General features: G+C 30.3%; 2 protein-coding genes across 4 annotated transcripts in view; one reads left to right on the forward strand and one right to left on the reverse strand.

The window, feature by feature from the left end:
• Positions 1 to 5,520, forward strand: part of LOC128896797 (long-chain fatty acid transport protein 4-like) — a 47,999-nt gene extending 42,479 nt beyond the window's left edge. For both annotated transcript variants that reach the window (XM_054160274.1, XM_054160275.1), the window contains exons 8-14: positions 208 to 409; positions 967 to 1,159; positions 1,477 to 1,617; positions 1,700 to 1,837; positions 2,028 to 2,185; positions 2,369 to 2,522; positions 2,761 to 5,520. In XM_054160274.1, the coding sequence (XP_054016249.1) occupies positions 208 to 409; positions 967 to 1,159; positions 1,477 to 1,617; positions 1,700 to 1,837; positions 2,028 to 2,185; positions 2,369 to 2,522; positions 2,761 to 2,915 (1,141 nt within the window). In that variant the 3' untranslated portion in view covers positions 2,916 to 5,520. The remainder of the gene's footprint in view (positions 1 to 207; positions 410 to 966; positions 1,160 to 1,476; positions 1,618 to 1,699; positions 1,838 to 2,027; positions 2,186 to 2,368; positions 2,523 to 2,760) is intronic.
• Positions 5,387 to 18,379, reverse strand: LOC128896793 (general transcription factor 3C polypeptide 1). Of its 2 annotated transcripts, XM_054160263.1 has the most exons (13): positions 18,146 to 18,379; positions 16,882 to 17,075; positions 16,551 to 16,811; positions 16,182 to 16,454; positions 15,936 to 16,104; positions 14,183 to 15,066; positions 13,330 to 13,710; positions 12,764 to 13,004; positions 7,881 to 11,920; positions 6,987 to 7,498; positions 6,132 to 6,324; positions 5,953 to 6,040; positions 5,387 to 5,715 (listed from the first exon to the last, which is right to left on the reverse strand). In XM_054160263.1, the coding sequence occupies exons 1-13, from the start codon at positions 18,228 to 18,230 to the stop codon at positions 5,594 to 5,596; spliced, it is 7,443 nt and encodes a 2,480-aa protein (XP_054016238.1). In that variant the 5' UTR covers positions 18,231 to 18,379; the 3' UTR covers positions 5,387 to 5,593. The 2 variants fall into 2 exon arrangements, with proteins under 2 accessions (XP_054016238.1, XP_054016236.1); XM_054160261.1 differs by having other exon boundaries at positions 16,182 to 16,811.
• Positions 18,380 to 18,882: the final 503 nt, after the last annotated feature.

Genomic DNA, 18,882 nt, shown 5'->3' on the forward strand with positions numbered 1-18,882 from the left:
TAAAATATTCTAAAATAGCATCCGTCAAAAACTTATTATAAAATATTACATATATATTGATGAATGCATTTGTTTACATGTTTGTATATTTTTGTATAGTTACATATTATCATAATTGTACAATCATCCGCAGTTGAATTATAAGAAATATGGTTTTATAGTTGATATTCCTTCAGCATTTTAATTTTGATTTTTAACTCTTTCCAGGTATATGTTTATAGCGACTGGCATTTTCATGATGGCACAATTTAAAAGTACAGATAGATTTTATACACCATTGCCCTTGTATCACACTGCGGCTGGTGCAATGACCACAGGTGCAACTCTTCTCCATGGAGCGACTACAGTAATTAGAAAGAAGTTTTCAGCAAGCGCTTACTTCACTGACTGCATCAAATATAACTGTACAGTGAGTTATTCCCAGCTGTATCTTTGTTACATAAATATACATATATTTCAAATATGTATATATTATTATAAATTGTTTAAAATTGATACGCAGCTATTCTTATTCGTAACAAATGTTACAACGTACACTGCTCAAAATCATTGGGAGATATTATGGTATTAAATTCTGGAAAATCAATCAAGTACTTGCAATTTGTTTAGTCTGTACAACGTGAAAAGTTTTGCAAATATTTATTACCTGATTTGAATGAATACGCTCATAACCTAAAGCCTTACTATAGGCACTTTTCTTAAATTTACAACAATGAAGAGAGAACAATGTGATTTATTATAACAACTATGGACAACTTCCATTTTTTGTACTGTATTGAATACTAATTGTTTTTATTAAATAAACAGAATATATCCATTAACATGATTTCCATAAATGGGATTCATTTTGTTATCGTAATATAAAAAATACAATTATAAACATAAATTTTCTATAGGAAGAGATGTAATATTTAAGAATAATGAATAAAAACCTCTAATGGCAATGAAAATCTAATTTATTTTTAGATTGGTCAATATATTGGAGAAATGTGTAGATATATTTTGGCAGTACCTCCAAAACCAGAAGACAAGAAACATAACGTTAGACTGATGTTTGGAAATGGCTTAAGGCCACAGATATGGCCCGAGTTTATAGAACGATTTAATATTCCACGTGTTGCTGAATTTTATGGAGCAACAGAAGGAAACGCTAATATTGGTAAGTAGTAGCTGATTATATATATATTCTACATGAAGTTTAAAATATTTATTTTTATAAATTACATAATTGAATGATGTATTTTGTCAAATATAATTTTAATTAAAGATTGTTTAAATTGATCAACAATTTCAATACATCCAATAATAAACATTATTATAATTACAATTTTAAATGATGTCGAATATATATTAACACAAAGCAAATTTGATAAAAATATTCACATTTCATACACACATATAATTATTATATCATTGTATTATATTAATTATTACTGTTATTTATATTAATACTGTATATTAATACTGTTTTTTCAGTAAATACCAATAATACTGTTGGAGCTATTGGTTTTATATCTCGAATCATTCCATCGGTCTATCCTATTTCTATTTTAAAAGCAGACGCTGATGGAGAACCAATTAGAAATGCTAAAGGTTTATGTCAAGTGTGCGAACCAAGTAAGTATTTTATTTAATATGAGTACTTTTATTTTACATAAACTGCAATTAAAAACTCTCTTCATTTGTATCATTATTTCAGACGAACCAGGTGTATTTGTAGGAAAAATTATACCCAACATGCCATCTAGAGCATTTTTAGGATACGTGGATGAGAAAGCATCTCAAAAGAAAATAGTTCGTGATGTATTTACGAAAGGCGACTCGGCATTTATATCCGGTATAAATTGATTCTAATAAATATTACGCTAGAGAATTATTTATTAATTTTAACTACAACATTTTTTCATTATTGTTATTTTTTGATTATATATATTTATTTTTTACAAAGAATTGTAGTTATATTGGATATGCATTATTATAAAGTAAATACAGAAGTCCATGTAGTAATTTTTCCTTTCTTCTTATAGGTGACATTTTAATAGCGGATGAGTTTGGTTATTTGTATTTTAAAGATAGAACAGGCGACACGTTTAGATGGAAGGGAGAAAATGTTTCTACGTCTGAAGTCGAAGCTATTATTAGTAATCTTGTTAACTACAGAGATTGTGTAGTATATGGAGTCGAGGTAAATTTTTGATATTAATAATACAGCGAAACCCATTAAATTACATTTAGTATGATATTATTATGATTTTACTGTATTATTATGTAATGTAACAATGAAATCAAGTATAATATTCATATAATTTATAGTAATAATCGATTTGTGAATTTCTCAAATCTCTAAATCTTCGAATTCTTTTTTTAGGTTCCAGGTGTCGAAGGCAAAGCTGGAATGGCAGCAATATACGACGATAATGATACGTTAGACATCAATAAATTGTCAGTCAATCTGAAGGAACATTTGCCATTTTATGCGATACCTAGATTTATTAGGGTTTTAACGAAAATTGATCTCACAGGTAAATTTGTTAATAACTCATTTATTAAATTAATACAGAATTAAAGGTTGCAATTATCACATTTGAATATTTCATATTTTTAAATAATATAAACGTTAGATAATACATTTCAACCATTTAAAAAATCATGTTTCTTTTATAAAATCGTACAAAAATTCATGATATATGATTTGTTACTCTCGTTTGGATGGTACAACTGCTTCATTAAATTACAAACATTAATAAATACTGATTTCAGGCACATTCAAATTAAAGAAGAAGGATCTTCTGGAGGAGGAATACGATCCTAATAAGGTACAAGACAAGTTGTACTATTTGAGCGATAAGTCAGGATATCAGTTGTTAACCCCTGATGTTTATGAACAAATTAAACAAAGGAAAATTCGGTTTTAAGTTATGTTTTTAAGAAAGACAATTGATGGGAACAATTTTTGTTGCAACGTTATATAAATGCACCTTCGAAGTGAAGAAAGGCTTTTCATCTTCATTATGTTAAGTCAAAGGAACTACTTTACACAGAATTATCTTCTAATAGTAATTAAATTATCACTTAATTATTATTTTAATATAATTGCTGATGAGCTTATATTTCTTTTTAAATGAAATAATAGTAACGTATCAAATAAGTTGTATCGAAATTGAAACGAGAGATCTTTGACTTAAATAGCAGGTAAATTTTATATATTCTTAGGATTGGAGGTGAATGACGTTATTGTTATCACATTATGTATACATTTTATATAGGTTTGGTTGTAATTTAATACTCGTCATAAATATATAATAATTTTATTTTGAGATTAGAAACCTCTTATTTGAAGGTTACATCACAATTGTATAAAAAAAAATTGATTTATATTTATAAAAAGCGAAGTTAAATATTTTAAAGAGAAACTTATTCTAGAAGAGACATACATATACTGAGCGACAAAATTAGCGCAACAAAAAATTGTTATTAAAATTGAGTGAAATTTTAATAAAACTTTTTGTTGCGTTGAGTTTGTTACTCAGTGTATAATGTACATGTACGTACCTTGAGGATCTACAATTTCATACAAATTGCTAATTCTGGAATTATACATAGAGCAAAGCGTAAATAAAAAAATGTATTCTGTAACATAAAGTAAGCGTAAATCTTAGTTCAAAATCTAGACCACTGTTATATGTATCGTATCATTGTATCTATATTTTCCTATATATTATTTGTGTACCAGGTTCATGATTAAGTATACACAAATATATACGCTGTTGTTAATAGTGTTATAACACAGGATATTTAACATCTTTTTCATAAAAGAAAAAGAACTTCCGTAACAAAGAACATTGGATAAAAATATATATATTTATTACGTACATAGATGGTTACGATTCAAAGAAACATTCCATTATTATTCTTATTTCATTAAAACACATTACCATCTAATGATATTATCTACCCAGATTATTGAATTTTTGAAGTATGGTAATATTCGCTTTAATTAGTTTCACTGAATTTAGTTAACAATATTATGTAATAGTAAAAAGTAGTTGCCAAATACAAAATGAATATATAGTACATAAGAAAGAAAATATTGTTATTATTATACAGTGATAAACACAAACAAGAAACGTTTATTAAAGTATGATATTGGAATCATTATTTTTCATAACGTTTCTGACGTCAGTAATACGTGTAACATAAATGTTAGACATAATTTAACGTAATTAAACAATTCGAAAGAAAAAGAAAACGTTACTGGTGACGTGTACAATTTAAATGCGATGCAAATAAATTTTATATATATTTATATGTGTTATTTTTTAATTATTGAATTAAAGGTGGATAATTTTGGATGAAAAAGTAATTAATATGCAAATTATATAGATATATTCACATATAATTTACATGTAACAGTGGAATCGTATGGAAAATATATTGTAACTATTAATGAAGTACGATAATTGTAAAAATTATGTGCTTCCATAATTACATTTATCAACAGTCAGAAATAGATACACTAATTTCCATTCTAATGATTTTTTATTCGCAATTTACATAACATTCTAAAACTATTTATTTATTAAAAATGTGTACAAAATTTACAGAACAAATATTTTGAAAAATAGAAAAATAACAAATTTCGGAAATGATACATTCTAATTTCGTTTTAATAAAAATAAATAGTACAAAAATATAAAATGTTATAAAATATGAATGTTGTATATTTGCAGTATACATACTAGGTTAACATTTTTTGAAACTATATAAATATAATTTGCAGGTATCTCTAATAAATTATAAAAGTTTTTCACAATGTTGCAAGTACTGTATATGTATTATTATTTCATTTATATTATGTTTCTAAAATTGTATAAAATTTTTAATAGTTATACAACATTTCTGACCTTTTAAAAGAAGAAATTAAAACTAAATTGTGTTTTACAAATTTACATCTATCTATAAATGAAAACATTAAATTCTATATCACGACTTATTTAACATTTTATGTAGCTTAATCGTCAAATTTGAAAAGTAAATCTTTTTTATCCACAAGAACATTTTAATCTGTTCAAAATCTGGTCGACTTTAATATCTATATATTATGCTATTGATTCAAAATATTTATAAGTGTAATTAAATTGTTACCGAGACCTTAATACATAATATTATATTCCATAAGAACTATATTTTAACAGTATTCGTGTATTTGATATCTTATATACAGATATGTTACATTTTATATGAAAATTATAATATAATTTTCCTGCTGTTAAAACGGTTCGTAAAATCGATTTATTGGTTCAGTAATGAAGATGTAAGAGAGCCTAATATACCTTCACTTAACATAAATTGCAACTGGGTAGCAGATATTTCTATAGTGCATAAATTACAAGAATTTACGAAAATTGTTAATATTGTATAAATATTTGGGTGTTTTTTAAGGTATGTTTATATTGTTCCAGTGCTGAAAACTTGTTATTTGTTACTTTTTTTAAATAAAAGTTTTCTATTTTTTAAGAACATTGTTATGAAATATTTATGTCGACAAAATAAACTTGAACTATTTACAATTCGATTGTCTCGTGTATGACAATTAGGTAATGTAATCTGATTTATACAGCTTAGTGCTCAAAAATATTCCAAATTTTAACATTGCTCCATTTGCAGGTTCGAGGTAAATATCTTCTTCGACAACCCAATTGGTATTTGTTATCTCTAAAAGAAAAAAATAAAACATTCACAAGTTCATGATTATTCAATGACAACAAAATATTGTTTCGAGTACTATGAATATAAAATTCAATTGAAAATATTCAAATATTCAACAAAGTTTCATGTAAATATTGATTGTATAATACATTGTAAATGTACTAATCCTTTTTATCATTACAGAAAATAGTTATAAAGATATAACCCAAAATTTCATTAATGAATCAACAGTTTCTTACTCACTTGGATCAACTGGTGATGGTTTTGAAAATAAAGTTACACGTGGTTTCTTTATTATTATCTTCTTCAGGCATTTTAACTTTTCCAGCATCTGTTACAAAATAATATAAAAAAGATTTGTTGTTGTAAAATTTCTCAGTATTATAAGAAAAACTATTTTTCTAAATATAGTAATTAATTACCTCAACCAATTCTCTTGTATGATACGGCTGAAGAGCAGGAACAAATCTATTCTGTACTTTAGTTAATGCTATACCTGGATGGTTCATACAGTATGTTAATATTGCTCCTAACATGCGATCAAGTACTCTACGATTTAAGGCTCCATCTATTCGTATCCACGGTTTTATTACAACCCTTATTTCTTGTTTCGTACTACAACACACATGTCAGCGAATGAAAATGTTATTACGATTCAAAGTGATATACCAATTTTAATTATAATTGGTAAATTTCTAGAGACTGAAAGTAAGTTAATAATTGCTATGCAATCTACTTTCAGATCTCTCTTTAAAGTTATTAAACACTGCATATTACTTTTACACTTAAGCGTAGCATAATCTTTTAATAAATAAGTTTTTCTAACACAACGTTGTTTCCCTTGAGTTAATAATTCAGTCTTTGAGTGTTATTTGTTTTCACACATATTTTAGACAAATTACATTGCTTTGTAATTGAATATAGAGAATAGTTTTTCTTCATCGGATCATAAATCCATAATTTTTCTTAAATGGTTCGTACCTTCTTTTCTTGTCTTAACTAATAAAATATTACTATTGATTACAAAATTAGATTCTACTCTATTCTATTCTCTATTAATATACAACTTTTAATAACTTTGGAGAGAAAAATAAAAGTAGATTCAATACTACTCTACGCTAAAAAGTATACATGTCGAATGGCATAACCTCCTCCTTTTTTGAAGTTGATTAAAAAGTATGTTACGCAATAGATCACAACAAATTAATACTTCCAGGTAATACTACAGGGTGATTATAATAACTTCGAATAGAAGAACAGTACAAAAGTGAACTTACGCAAGATCTAATTGCTTCGCAGCCCTAGATATATCTCTCTGGGGTAGTAAACGAGTCCTCTTTCGTTGCATTCTCTTTTTTGTGAGCGTAATGCACTCTTCATCGCTGTGACTAGATGAATCCTTATCACAATCTTCAATTTTGTGAGTTTTTACTTCTGACTGTGTGTCCGATATAATTGGTTCTTCATCATCAATCCTTGGTGACGAAGGATTCTTCTCTTCGTTGTTTGATATAACACTGGCATCGTTAGATTCTTTGGAAAAGTTTAAGTCATTGCCTTCAGTTATTATTACTTCAGGTTCTGTCACATACACTGTTCCCCTGGGCATCGGTGTAAGTGATTCCTTCTTGAGACGACAAATTTTATATGAATCTATTAACCAAGCATCAGCATGACGATGGTGTATATAACGAACAGTTGTTACACCAGCCCGCAAGAACAAACGGTGTTCAATAAAGAGTGATACGATGTACTGCAAATCTTCGCCCATGGTACTCTCAAATTCATTCTGTACAAAAGAAGAAAAAAATGAACATAGGTATGCGAATCAAGTTTCAGTTTACAGAAATGTATTCGATGGTTACAAAATATATGTTTTTGGAGACACGATTAGAATTGTTCATAGTTTAAATAATTTAGATACGAATAGCAAGTGTTTTAATTGCTATAAATGATAAATTAGTTAATGATAGTCAATGTGTTACTGAATTCTTCAAAAGTAATTTAATTTAAGTTTCAGTTTACAGAAATGTATTCGATGTTTACAAAATATATGTTCTTGGGGACTCGATTAGACTTGTTCATAGTTTAAATAATTTAGATACGAATAGCAAGTGTTGTAATTGCTGTAAATGATAAATTAGTTCAAAAGTAATTTAATTTTAACTTACCATCAACTCCTGAATACTGGCACCAAGTTCTTTTTTATCCCGTATAAATTTATACACTGCATCCATATTATTCAAATCCAACGAAGAGTCTTTGAGTAAACTTTTCTTAAAATCGGTATACGAGATGCTGTCTTTCGGAAAAGCGGCAAATTTATTTATCTCTTGAATTACATTATTTGCCACGCACAATCTTAAAGGTATCAATTCCGAAGGTAACAAAAAATGTCTGAAAATTTCATTTCCACTGGAATTTTGTGAATCTGACTCATGCAAGGAATACAAAATTTTGAACATATTTACAACGAAATAATCGTGTGCATGATGGCTGTCAGCTGTTGTAAGTTCACTCAATTCCTCTCTCATTCTTAACAGAGCTATTCGAGTAAAACGTTTTTTTTCGTCTGTTGAGTCATCAACCTTGCAATACTGATACAAATAATTTGGTTCGAAGGATTTATTCTTTAAAATATCACTGACACGTGTAAACTTTTGATTATTATCTTTTTTCGACAGTAAATTGCTTTCACTTTCTTTATTTAAAATAGCTTTGTTGCTGATTTTTGTATCATCGGCACCTTCTTTTGTACCAGTTTCTTCTTCTTCTTCAGTTTCCTTCGCAGAATTCTTTCTTAACTCTTGCTTTTGTATTTCATCCAATGATTCAGTTTTCTTCGCAGAATTCTTTCTTAAATCTTCCTTTTGTATTTCATCCACTGATTCAGTTGACGTAGCATGGTTGCTTGGTACTGTTTTATAATTCTTTTCGACATCCACAATTTCATTATCAATTTCTGTTTTTTCCTGGCCGTGTTCATCTAAATTACACACTTCATTATCTGGTTTCACTTTTTCCTGGTCATGTTCATTCGATTCAACCACTTCGTTATCTGGTTTCACTTTTTCCTGCTTACGTACATCCAATTCAAACTCTTCGTTATCCAATTTTGCTTTTTTCTGCACGGGTTCACCCAATTCAAACACTTCATTATCTAATTTTGCTTTTTTATTCAAATTAATTACTTCCTTATCTGTTTTTACTTTTTCCAGGTCATGTTTATTCAACTCAACCACTGCGTTATCTGGTTTTGCTTTTTCCTGCTCACTTACATCCAAATTAGACACTTCATTATCTGGTTTCGCTTTTTCCAGCTCATGTTCATTCGATTCAACTACTTCATTATCTGGTTTCGCTTTTTCCAGCTCATGTTCATTCAATTCAACCATTTCATTATCTGGTTTCGCTTTCTCCAGCTCATGTTCATTCGATTCAACCACTGCGTTATCTGGTTTCGCTTTCTTCTGTACAGGTTCACCTGAATAAAACACTTCATTATCCACATCTCTTCCTCTCTTACTTCCAGTGGTAATCAATTTCTGTTGTGCATCCATATTTAATTCTAAACACGGTTGAACTAGAACTGAGCTTTTCATATTCAACGAACCATCACCATTATTTTGAATTTGTGTTACGTCCACAGATTTTAAAAGTTTATCCTCAGCAGTTGTAGCGTTCTGTATTTGTGCTTGACTGGCCTCTTCAAGATTATTATCATCCACTAAAGAAGTTTTACCTTCTTCCTGCGAATTTTCGTCGTAGGATTGTGAACGTTCCAGATCATTTTTGTTTAATACGATTTTAGTTCCATCTTGAAACCTGATTACATTGTCTTCGTCGTCTGCTACAGTGCGACCACTCTCTTCGTCGCTATCGAAGGTTAGTACATCGTCATAGTCGACACAACTTTTCGCATCCTCGAAATTCTTGTCTTCAGTATCGTATTCATGCGAAGATAAATTCTTCTCAATATCCAGATTCGAAAAGCAATCTTTATCCAATTTCTCATCCACATTAAGAACATTCGTATTGTTGCAAACGTCGACGTCAGAATTAAAACATTTCTCTTGTTCGCTTTTTTGTAGTTCAGAAACAGGAGGCTCTTTTGAAAATTTCAAATTGTCCAAACTAGCTAAAACAACTTGATACCTTTGAGCGATTCTGAAATAAGTTTCATCTTTTTCTTTCAGTCTTGGATCCAGCATTATCACTTGGTCAGGTATTTCGATATCGAAATCCATTTGATCCTGTACTACAAAATCATGTATCGTAACAATCAAACCACCTGTAACTGGCAATATTTCAACACCGTTGGAAGTGTTCGATGCATCATTCTGGTTATCTAATTGTTTTTGACTGTACCAATTAGCAAGTTTTAAATAAACATCATACGATTCTGTAAACAATTCATAAGGCCATGTAGTGTGAAATTTATATATATAATTACTGCTCAACTGATATTGAGAACTACTCATTGGCATATAATTTCCATACTTTCTTATCGTAGGCAACGAAGACTTTTTCACAGTAACCATTTGATCAGCTCGAATCTTTGTCATGGCATTTCGTAGGAGTGTCTCCGGATATTGTTGATACACTTTGAACAACTGGTACGCCCAGGACCTTCTGTCTTTTCCACAACACATGGAGCTATGAATAACAGAGTTTATAACTGCAGAATGTATATCATTAACGTTTCGAACATCTTTTGTGAATCCATGATTACCAAATTGCTTCGGGGGATGCACTACCTTATAAAATATATTAAATTCTTGCACCGACTTAGGCACCGGAAGAGGTTCCTTTGCTTCGACATCAGAAATATCATAATACTTTTTCCCAATGTAAGCAACAAGTGACTTGAAGGTCTCCGTAACTTGTTTCTCAAACTCATAAGTATTCTTGTATTCTTCTTTAAGCCTTTCGATGATCCCATCGAAGCGTTTCCTGATGTAAAAGTTCTGTTTCATTTCTGCGACTCCTAAAGCGATGGCATTGTCGTTCTGTTGTTGTCTGAGCATGTATAAAAGTCGTCGTTGACAAGCTCTAGAGGTTTTATTATACGAAACGAGGGAATACATTCTTAACACGTCTCTCACCATGGAAAATGTTATTACTTGTTTGCGTAAACTTGGGCAAAGGTACACCATAGCGATCTTGCAAACGAGTAGAATCTTATCTTCGCATGGGTCCCAATCTACTCGCAATTTGTGCATTCGTTGCAAAGCTCGATGATCAATTTCGTCGTATTTTGTTCTTCTTCTATAACTAGTCTTACGTGGCAATACTCTTCTGACGATAGACTTCTGTTTCAGGTTTCGATAATGAGGTAATGCTTCGTACTTTTTCAATTGGTTCAAGCCTTCGTCAGGTTTAACCTGTACCTTCTTTCTAAGATCTGCCGCAGTCACAGAAGGAGGGCCAGATACCCTCTTCAAACCAGGAAACTCTGTGAACTTGATAGGTTTTGCTTTTATTTTGGAAAGATACACATCCCTTTCGTGTTGTACGGTCTGCTGAGACTTTGTTTGATGCGTACTGCTGCTAATGCCCCAATTCCAATTGCGTTTGAGATGAGCGAAGAATGCTGAATCTATTCCAGCAGCACCTTTGCGATCACCAGGCACATGACCAGTGTCCAATCTCACAGCTTCTTCTGGCGTACGAGCCACCACTGCTCGAATCATGTCACTTTTCTTAGTCACGTCTTCCAATACTATATCTTTCCCTTGAACAACAAGTCGACCACCTAATGATGTATTTATACACGTATTCCACAAATCGTACCAATATTTCTCTACCACATGCATTCCATCAAAGTTATATTTGATTACAGGATAGGGTTTATCCTCAATCATGTGATAACTAGGCGCGGATGAAGTTGTATCCATTATTTCTGTACGTCGATTCACATAAATGAACACTTGGTCTTTCTCCTTCAGTCTTTGGGGCCCGAATTGTACCAACCCGATGTAACACAATCTTGTCACTGTTTCATGTACGTTGAATATATACTTTCGTGCATGTAGTAAAGCGTTTCGTGTGTCAAGTGGTAAATCTCTGACTAAATAATGCTTCCGAATGGGATGGTTCGCATATTTATCCAAGTCCGGTATACCAAAGGAAAGGAAATGGATTTTTAAGAATATAGACAATGGCAATCGTAATAGAATGTCACACATTAATGCCCATCCTTGGGGCCAACCTGAAAAAGATATATGTATAATTCATCACTGTGAATTAACTTGCGTCTTGAAACAAATACACTGTTTGAAAAATCGGATGCACCACGCTTCTATATTTTAATTATAATATTATAAAGAGGTAAATTTTGTTTGTATGTAAAGAGTAATTTCTGGAACTATTGAATTGATTTTTAACATTTGTTCACTAATATAAACCCACACTATTTCTTAGTAACATTGGCTATATTTTATTTTGATAAAAATAAGATTTCGGTTGAAGATCTCAATACTTGTAAATAAAGTTGGCATCACGAAAGTTGGATTCACGAAGGAGCACGTGCTAAATAGTCAGTCGAACGCGAATGACGTAAAATAAATAGTATTCCAGATGGGTGAAAACGTGAGGTGCAATTAGTATACAATAAAACTGTATTATTCCAGACTAATTGAAGGACTAGATAATCTGAAACGTCTAACACCTATTATTTCCACTTATAGTACGAAAATAATACTAAAAAAGTGCATAAATGACAACAAATGAAAAATATAAGAATAAGATTTAATTGAACTTAAATTCTTTTGGAATAACATCATTTGAAATAATATTTCAAACACTTTGTATTTTTTTAGACTACTTTCTTATTTAACCGTAGCAAATCTTTCAAATCTGTCTGCGTTATTAACCACTAATTGATAATCAATAATTCAACCAACAGTGGACGCTAGTGAATAATAATTGCTTGAATCGTCAATAAAAAGATTTGTTCCATAACACCTAGCTTATACTGTGTATTTGTAATAGTGAAAGAAAATAGATGCTGCATTAATAGATAACAAGGAAGATAATAATTATAATTACTCACTGGAATTCTTCGGCAAAGGTGGAATAAACATTTTCCAACTTATCTCCGAAGAGTAAATTGTACTGAATTCGCTTATCAATTCATTAGGAACATTGAAACCATTATCCAGCAAAGCTTTTATTTGTTCTTTCTTTGAAAGGGTTTGTTCACCGGGATGTTCATAAATTAAATAGAACAAAAGAATATGTAACGCTTTCATGCGTATGAATTTTGGACTGTATCCATACTTTTTCGAACCTCTCTGAAATTAATGAACCAGTGTTATATTATTTCATTGCAAATAATTTATTTACCAAGAACATTTTTTGAAAGCGATCAATATCTATATAATTAAAATAAATATTCATCTTATATCTACTAACAGAAAATTAATATTTCATTGTTTAGTATCCCATAAACACAGAATATTCTAATATTTGTCCATTCGTTAAACAATAGATTAGTTTATTTCATCAATTATATATAAATTCTTGCGAAAGCTACTGTATATTTTCCATTGATTACTTCATAATTATGGAATTGTACAGCGATACAATTTTAAAATCTAAAACAAAGTAGATACTTACGGGTCCACATTTAGAAACTTTCGATAACATTTTAAATCCAGATGAAGACTTATCTTCGGATTTATTTGCAGTATCATCAGTATTACTATTTTTACTAGACTCTGACTTCCCTGAACATCTTTTCGCAAATGATTTGGTCCTCTGAGATGATAGTACGAAATAAAATTTTAATTTCGCTTGCTCTACAGCGGACTGAATAACAGGACTGCTGATATCCAAATTTGGGTTACATATAAACGTCATACGTTTCTCTTTTCCATTTAAACTGAGTGTTATTCTAATACTTTTCACAACATTGTCAAGTTTTCCTAACAACCTTATCAATGACTTTCTATCTATTTTTACGTCATATCCTTCCTTGTCTTCTTCTTCGCATATCATCTAAAAAAAAGTTACTTGGTGTAAAAAATTATAATTAATGTAAACACTATGTTTTCTTAGTTGTACTATCAAATGGTTTGTTAATGTATTCCTGTATTATAATTTTATATTCATTAAGTAGGTATTTACCATTACATAAATACAGGGTGTCCGATGTAACACTTTTCACAATTTTTCAAGTTAACGATACAAAGTGTAGTTTAAAAAAGTGAAGGTGACCTTGACAGTTATAACAAACAATTTGTTTCTCTAACTTTTTGTATTGCAATGTATAGCCAATCAAAAACTGATCAACATTTGTTTAAAATATCTTTTTTCCAGGTTATCGTAAGCACTTGAATAATTGTGAAAAGTGTTACATGGGACACCCTGTATACAAGTATAGTATAAATAAGTATATATGAGTATCCACGAGTAGAAAAAAATACCTGTAGTAATTAAAAACAATAGTTTTGTTTCCTTATTATCCTACCTTCATCAATTTTGTCATGTCATCAATAACTTGATGTTCTTTAACCGATTCTATAATCATATTAGCTCTTCGTAACAGTCTGTATGTAATATTCGACATATTGTTCTTTTCGCTGTTTTGTACGTCTTCCATTAATCCAAATATTTTATTATCTGATTTTAATGTATTTACTGGCGTTAAAACTTTGTACTCGACTTTTATGTTTTTATACGCAACTGCTGATTTTTCCTTCCTCGACAACTCTGACAATACATTACTAGAATTTATACTTTCATCTTTCACCAGTGCTTTATTAATTTTACTTGATTGAATATTCGAAAACGTTCGTTTATATTTATTTCGACGTTTTGTTAAACGATATTTATATAATATCCGATTGACAACATAAAATGTTTTTTCTATGTCTGTCATGGATGAACTTGGTTTCTCTTTTACATTGGCATCATTGTTTTCATTGTCTTTGCTAGTTGTATCGATTTTAGTTACTTCTTCTACATTTCTTTTCTGATTACTAATAACAGTATTCTCCTTTTCCTCTATCGCAGTTATACTTTTCTCAGGTTTATCACTTTCAGTTACAATATGCTTCGTAAGCTCTTTGATTTTATACATTTCCTTCTTTAACTGTTTACTTAATTTACTACCTTTCTCAAATTTTTTTGATACATATTTTGTAAGCCTTTGTCTGCCTATATCGTTCATGTAAGTAGCAACAATGTCCCTTTTAACTAGGTTTCGCAAAATTGTCCTGGAATGTAGTTTGGTCAGCCCCATATTTTTACCCAAACTTCCTTGGCATAAACCTTCGCTTCCACTTTCTTCAATTATTCTATTCGCTTGCTTTAAATAGGGCACATTGTATTTATGACTTGAAATATTTAACTCTGCGAAACACAGGAAATATTTAAAGATTCAGTCCATTTATTATATATTTATATTAGTCTTTACTAATAACTACTAAATGTCTTCATAACTCATAAAGTTTATCTATGGTAACATTTAAGAGATCTCACTTTCGAAGTCAATATAATCTTAGCATTCATGATAATAGAATCCTAAAAAAGCATTTCAAGTTGCTGACACATACCAGAAAAAAAGGCCTAGAGTCCAAAGAGTTAATATTATATTAAATTAGTTTGAAGAATTGAATAATACAATAATCAGTAAGTTTTGTTCTTCAACAGAAACTAATACATGTTTTTAATTCATATTATTTGCCATTATTTTTAAAGCGATTTAAGGTATGAATCTATAAAGTAATATTTTTTAAATCACTCATTTCTTCGAAATTAAAATAACAGGATATTCATTATTTTCTTACATAATGTTAAATATTAACATTTATGAATTGTGAAGATCTATTCTAAAGAGTCAAAAACATTAATATTTGATTGTTTGTAGAGGTTAGTAAACAGAGTGAATATTCAAATTCTTTGTATAGCGAAACTCTTGTATGAATAATTAATTAGAAACTACAAAATAATAATTTAATTTTAATCCTTGGCACTCGAAATGCTTTCTTAGCATTCTATTGCCACAAATGCTAAGCTTAATCAGGTCACCTTTACCTCATCAATAATCATTTTATTGACACTTCGAGAGAAATTAAACCTAAACAAACATTATTCTTGATCGATTCACTGTGTCAAACCTAGTAGTGACTGAGAGTCACCTCTTGAGTGCAAAGGATTTTATTTCTTAAACCACAAGAACGTATTGAACACTATAAATAACAAAAAATTAATGAACGAACCATGTGATTCATCCTCTTCCTGTATATCATCTTTAGTCCATGCTTCCATAACATCGATAGTGGGATGTAACAATTGCACTACTTTAATTTTCTTTTCCTTTGCCGGAGTATACTTTCGTTGCCATTCTATAGGTTTAGCATTCGGGTACAAAGTTCTATATGGCACCATCTATTTAGAAATACAAATATTACTTTTTAAATAATCTAAGAATAAGTAATATTCTTTATTCAATATTCATTACTTACTATATCTGTTTTCACAACTTTTTGGAAGAACGAAGTTTTAAATAATTTCCTTATTGCATTCTCAAGCTGCAACTTGCGTTTTATTTCATCATATTCTGCAATGTAATTAGGTTTCGATTTAAGTATTTTGATAATCTCTTCGGCTAAGAAAATTACTTTTGGTTTCCTCTCGACAAAGAACCTTGGAAGATGTAACAGGCTTCCGGTGCAACTATGACAACCACTTTTTTGATGATGCACTTGTTTCGTTATTAACCTATGCCGTAGCAATAACTTTCGATGATAAAACAAACTCTTAGGATCTTCTTTTAACGCATTAAGACTAAGTTTTCCTTGAGTAACTTCACCATGATAACGTGATCTACCTACTCTTTCTAAAAAACAATATTGTATCGCATTTAATTCAAGTGTTGGTAGTACTTCGTTTCTGGTTAATGCATGGTTTCGTGCTGATTGTGATGCAACGATAACTAGTTTTTGTCCATATTTTTCTGTAACCTCGTCTAAACTAAGGTTCCTTGCAGTTTCTGTAATCTCTTGACGAGTATAATATGTTGAACAAGATCCTTTGATTCCCTTGGTAGTATCGTATATAGGATAATGTGGGTAAATGTCTGGTGGTACATCATCCTATAAAAATATGTTTGCAATTTAATGGTATAACAGTAATAGTATAATAAATTTCTTTTTGAATACTCACTGGTTCTAATATTACACCTAAATCAGGATCTACAAATTCGTAACGATCATAAATTACGAGTGGTTCTCTTGGAGTTTCTAGCTCATGAAATCCAAATTCTCTGATTTGCACACATATCGACCATATTTGAACCATGAATGGTTTTGAAAATGGCAAGGGATTGTGAAGTCGTTGTGCTAAACGTGACCATAGTGCTGCAAAAGAAACTAAGCATTATGCAAAAAAACTATAATATTGGGTATTTGAGAAAGTTCGTGGCTTTTCGCAACCATTTGTATGATTTCATTGCATTGTGCTGTAATTGGTCGACCACAATACATACATATAAGATGAATGAAATTATATAATAACTAAATTATAGGCGCTACTATATTTTTGTCTGTAATTGATACAAAATTAAGTGATCCATTATCGATTATAATGTATTCAAATTTGTAACATTTATAATCACTAAACTGCGGATCTTTATGCAAAATAAAATCTTTGCGAAAAGATCCACAGTCTAGTAATCACTAACTTTTATTTAAATCCATCATTCATATGAAATTAGATATACAGGGTGTCCCAGTTTAAGTGATACGGAGCTCTAACTCCAAAATTATTGATCGAATGCAATATTAAAATTTCACCGAGAAGGAATCTTTGTTAACTTTGTTATTTAATGAGACATGATGGTCAAGTTTCGTTTTTCAAATGGAACTATATATTTTTTTTCATACCATGCAATAGTACTTTTTTAGACGAATTCATTAAGCTTTAATGTATTTACCCGATTTTTATTAGTTATAGCTATAATAATAGTAGATATTAGTTATAGTTATAGTTATAGATATTTATTAGTTATTAATACAAGCTATAACGCTTCAAAGTTTGCTCATTTTCAAGGAAAGGACTCGGTTCGACCCTGGGTGGTCTCATTGATACAGTAAGCACCATGCGGTTCTTGAAATCGATACGGAGGGTCTTGTTTGGGATTCTTCTCATTTTCCTTCCTTGAGTTCCATATCACTTAGACTGGGACACCCTGTATTGTAAAACTAAAGAGCTAATTAATGAAATTAATACATTCGTTGACAGTTTCAAATTAGATACTTATAAGTTGAATAGATTACCAGTTGAAAAGATATTTAACTGCAATCAATGAAATACTTAATAGTACTATAATAGTATATATAATATATGTAATAGTATAATACTATTAAAATTATTAGCTGTACGAATGAAAATAATGTGTATTTAGATTAATATTAATGTTTACTCTAACCTTCTATAGTGATACCATCCAAACCTTCCAATGCAACCTCATCAATGATTAAATCTACCAAATTCATTGATGGATATGACACCATATTTAATGATACCTCAAATACACTGCAGAATATTAACAATCTTTCATATTTTCATTGTTTTTACAATTGTCAAGATAAGGGATTAAAATGTGCTTTTATAATTCAAATCAATCACATCAACGACTCCTGCCACTCGGTTGTGTGTGATGCCATATTTGGCTCCTGCGCATGCGCGTCGCAAAAGCTCAGCGCGCAGTGCCGTAGCTGTAGGAAACTCGTTGGGCGTTAAAATCAGGAAAACCGTTTTTATAATTATAAAAATTGTGTTTCGTCTGTAAAATTATTTAAACCGTTATCCCTATGTTATAATTTATCCACACAATTAATATTATTACATGCTAAGAAGTTTTATGGTCGTATTAGATACTGAATTTTAAGGAAAAACGTCAACCAATCAGAGCGCGAGTATGCCGGTGGAGCGTAGGCTACGCGCTAGGCGGCCGCGCTCATACTTGCATTCTGATTGGTTGTTCCACCGGCGTACTCGCGCTCTGATTGGTCAATGTTTTTCCTTAATATCTCCTCAACGAAATCTCGGACACCATTTTCGCTAAGGAAAAAGTTGTTTCAAATCATCCCCCGAGCCACCCCTTTCAATGACCTCCAACATTTTTGGGACACCCTGTATATTATTTCCTATAGCTACAGCACT

Source organism: Hylaeus anthracinus, unplaced genomic scaffold (genome assembly GCF_026225885.1).
Source record: "Hylaeus anthracinus isolate JK02 unplaced genomic scaffold, UHH_iyHylAnth1.0_haploid 11978, whole genome shotgun sequence".
In the NCBI taxonomy this organism is placed as follows: Eukaryota; Metazoa; Arthropoda; class Insecta; order Hymenoptera; family Colletidae; genus Hylaeus; species Hylaeus anthracinus.